We start from the raw sequence: 4,024 nt of genomic DNA, 5'->3' as shown, positions 1-4,024 counted from the left end.
TCCGACAGTGCCCGCTCCCTCAGCGCTGACCCTCCGACAGTGCCTGCTCCCTCAGCGCTGACCATCCGACAGTGCCCGCTCCCTCAACGCTGACCCTCCGACTGTGCCCACTCCCTCAACACTGACCCTCCAACAGTGCCCGCTCCCTCAGCACTATCCTGCGACAGTGCCCACTCCCTTAAAGAGGCAAATACACAGGTTACAGAAGGGGTGGTATGCCGAGTTTTCTGTGACCTTTCATTACTGCTGCTTTTATCTCTGTAACTCTCAGTTCACCTGAAGACAGTACCTGGGCTGGATGGTCCCTCTTTGCTGAGGCACAGGACACCAACCTAACTCAACACGTCGGCTGGAAAGCTGCAACGTACCTGGCGTCCTCCATGTTCAAAGGAACACGGTTGAGTTCCCAAGTGATCGTGGCTTCAGGAACACCGAAGATATGGCACTCGAACCGGGCCACTCCCCCTAACTGCACCTTCATAGACTGAGGGTGGGTTTGAAACCGAGGCAAAGCTGAAAGGGAAGGCCGAGAGGAACAGCAAGAGGCGTTAATCAAACTAACTCACCAAATTCACCAAGTTTCAGAGAGGACATAGTGGTTTGAAGAGTTAGAGACACAGGAGAAACTGCAGGGAGGCAGAGGGAGAGATCTGAGGTGAAATGAGGTTGTGGGAGGGTGAGGGAAAGACGGGAGAAGGAGAGAAGTGAGGGACTCCAGGGTAGGGATGCAGGGATGGTGAGGCGGGGGTTGGGGGGTGCTCTGAGTGATGTCATACAGAGTCAGAAAAAGAGGGAGATAAAGAGCGAGGGATATAATGAGAGAGAGGTCAGGGAAGGGTCCGGGTAAGGTTCTGAGATTGAGTGAGTCGGGGGGGAGAGAGAGAGAGAGAGAGATGTCAGTGATGGGGGCTGGGTGTGAATGATGGTGATAGATTGAAGGGGACAGATAAAGGAGAAAGGGTGGTTGGAGAAGGAGTGTAGTAAGGGTCAGGGATTGACGGGGGGAGGCGATAGAGGGAGACAAAGACAGAGACAGAGAAGTCGGTGAGGGGTCTAGGTGAGGTTCTCGGATTGAAGGGGTCAGGTGAGAGAGAGAGAGAAAGAGAGGGGGAGGAATGTGGAGGGGTCAGGGTGCGAGAGAGAGAGGGAGGAATGTGGAGAGGTCTGAGTGAGAGAGAGAGGGAGGAATGTGGAGGGGTCTGGGTGAGAGAGAGAAAGGAGGGATCTGGGCTGAGAGAGAGAGAGGGAGAAATGTGGAGGGATCTGGGTGAGACAGAGGGGTCCGGGCTGAGACAGAGAGAGAGAGAGGGAGGAATGTGGAGGGGTCTGGGTGAGAGGGAGGAATGTGCAGGGGTCTGGGTGAGACAGAGGGGTCTGGGCTGAGAGAGTGGAATGTGGAGGGTCCGGGCTGAGAGAGTCAGAAGGAGTGGTCTGGGCTGAGAGAGAGAGAAGGCGGGGTCTGGGCTGAGAGAGTGAGAGGGAGGAACGTGGAGGGGTCCGGGCTGAGAGAGTTAGAGGGAGGAATGTGGAGGGGTCCAGGCTGAGAGAGTGAGAGGGAGGAACGTGGAGGGGTCCAGACTGAGAGAGTGAGAAGGAGGAATGTGGACGGGTCCGGGCTGAGAGAGTGAGAGGGAGGAATGTGGAGGGGTCCGGGCTGAGAGAGTGAGAGGTGGTGGGGATAGCTGCAGGCGATGGGATGTGAAAATTACCACCTACTTGCCACCTGCACCCGGGCCTTGCGACTGAGCAGGATGCCAAATCGATTCCGTGCCGTACAATCATATTCCCCGGCGTCTGACTCATTGTTCTCCTTTCTCTTCAGGAAGTTGCGAATACAGAGCGAGCCGTTGTTGAGCACTGAGATGTGGCCTCTAGCCTGCAACGGTAAACCATCCTTCCTCCAAGTGATGGTGATGGGCTCCACCCCTTCCACCTGACAGTTTAACATCAGCGCTCTATCTCTCACTGCGATCACGTCACTCGGTTCCTCCACAAAGTATAACTCTGAGAACAAGCCCCCGTCTGCAATACACAACAGGAAAACATCAGGTTACACAACGGACAGTGCAGCCCAGACCCCCACCATCTGCACTCAGCACTGGGCTCCGCACTTTAGGAATGGAGGCTCTGGAGGACACGTTTGCCAGAATGAACCGAGTTACAAATTGCACAGGCCAGGCCTGTGTTTAAGAGATTGAGGCTGATGACATCTTTTTGAGGGTCAGTGAATGCAATGATAATGTCTTTTCATTTCTGTGATTTTTAAAAAAATTGTGACTGAAATGAGAAGAGAACTTTTTTTATACAAGGGTTGGCGCACAGTTCGTGAGTAAGGAACCTGACATTCACTGCAAACTGTTTGCACAGCTGCAGGTTATAGCAGGATCAGCAGATGAACTGGGACCAAAGAGGTTGAGGACAGATGGAGTTTCGGTCGACTGCTTCCAGTGCTAGTGACCAGTTACCAAAAAAAAAACTGAAAGAAACTGCGGATGCTGTAAATCAGAAACACAAACAGAAATTGCTGGAAAAGCTCAGCAGGTCTGGCAGCCACTGTGGAAGAGAAATCAGAGTTAACGTTTCAGTTCCATTGACTATTCCTCTGAAGGATTTGTTCTGAAGAAGGGTCACTGAACCTGAACTGTTAACTCTGTATCTCTGTTCACAGGTGCGGCCAGACCTGCTGAGCTTTTCCAGCAATTTCTGTTTTTGTTTGTGACAAAAGATCTTCTGCCAGTGAATAATTATGTGATTGGTTCTTGGGTTAGCTGAACAGCTTGGGGATGTGGGCAAGATTCTGATTGGATTTGCTTTGATTTACTATTGTCACATGTACTGAGATACAATGAAAAGTTTTGTTTTGCATGCTGTCCAGGAGAATCATACCTTACATTAGTACATCAAGATAATAGAACAGAATATAGTGTTACGGCTACAGAGAAGATTCAGGGAGAGAAGGAAACATTGTCAGTAATTCTGATAGATTTAATATTGGTATTTAAAAGAGTAGAAGGGTTACAAAAGACCTGAGGAGACAATCTGCTGGGGACAGCTCACAGAGAGTCACATTGAGAAGCCTTCAGCAGCTCAAGAGCTCTCTGTTCTCTGCAATAAGCCACTTTAACCCTGAAGTTTATCCTTCCTTCAGCAGTTGCTGTAAGCTGTGGTTTTGTTTGATTATGCTGAGAGCTTATATAAGTGAAGCAGCTGCTCAATGCCTCTTGCAAAAACTGGTGACGACATCTGGAGAAGGATCATCAAACCCTCCCAGGACAGGGACAGCACAGGGTTTGATACAGCGTACAGCTCCCTCTGCACTGTCCCCCCCATCAAACACTCCCAGGACAGAGACAGCACGGGATTAGATACAGAGTAAAGCTCCCTCTATACTGTCCCCATCAAACACTCCCAGGACAGGGACAGCACAGGGTTAGGTACAGAGTAAAGCTTACTGTACACTGTTCCCCCATCAAACATCCCCTGGACAGGGACAGCACAGGTTGGAAACCAAGTAGAGCTCCCTCTACACTGTCCCCATCAGACACACCCAGGGCAGGTAGAGCACGGGGGTTAGATACAGAGTAAAATTCCCTCAACAATGATCTCATTAAACACTCTCAGGACAGAGACGGCATGGGGTTAGATACAGAGTAAAGCCTCCTCTACTCTTTTCAACTGAAAGTAAAGATACTGGTATACTGTCCCAATCAAACACACCCAGGGAAGTGACAGCACCACGTTAGATATGGAGGAAAGCTTCCTCTACACTGTTGAAAATATATATTTCTGAACAGCATGTGGGATTCCTGGTGTAGTATTTGTCAGTGTAAAGCACAGGTGACAACAGTAGAGATTTTGTTGGCTGTATCATTGTTTTGACTTAGAGTTCTTGCACACAGGCTTTCAATTAAGTACAAGTGAGGTGCCAGATGATGCTTATGGAGGAGCTGGGTGTCAGTGAGGGTGAGGGGAATGAACTGGGTGTCAGTGAGGGTGAGGGGATTGAGCTGGGTGTCAGTGAGGG

The 4,024-nt window shown here is 50.3% G+C and overlaps 1 protein-coding gene across 1 annotated transcript in view; it reads right to left on the bottom strand.

Annotated features, from left to right (window-relative positions):
* The window catches only part of si:ch211-57n23.4 (immunoglobulin superfamily DCC subclass member 3), a 35,252-nt gene that overhangs the window by 25,495 nt on the left and 5,733 nt on the right, over nt 1-4,024 (bottom strand). The window contains exons 2-3 of the mRNA XM_048620315.1: nt 1,717-2,022; nt 369-513 (exon numbers count right to left, since the gene is read on the bottom strand). Of these exons, the coding sequence (XP_048476272.1) occupies nt 369-513; nt 1,717-2,022 (451 nt within the window). The remainder of the gene's footprint in view (nt 1-368; nt 514-1,716; nt 2,023-4,024) is intronic.

This window comes from Rhincodon typus, chromosome 46, assembly GCF_021869965.1.
Source record: "Rhincodon typus isolate 14 chromosome 46, sRhiTyp1.1, whole genome shotgun sequence".
Lineage (NCBI taxonomy): Eukaryota > Metazoa > Chordata > Chondrichthyes > Orectolobiformes > Rhincodontidae > Rhincodon > Rhincodon typus.
Note: the sequence above shows the minus strand (reverse complement) of the source record. Positions and strands in the feature narration are given on the sequence as shown.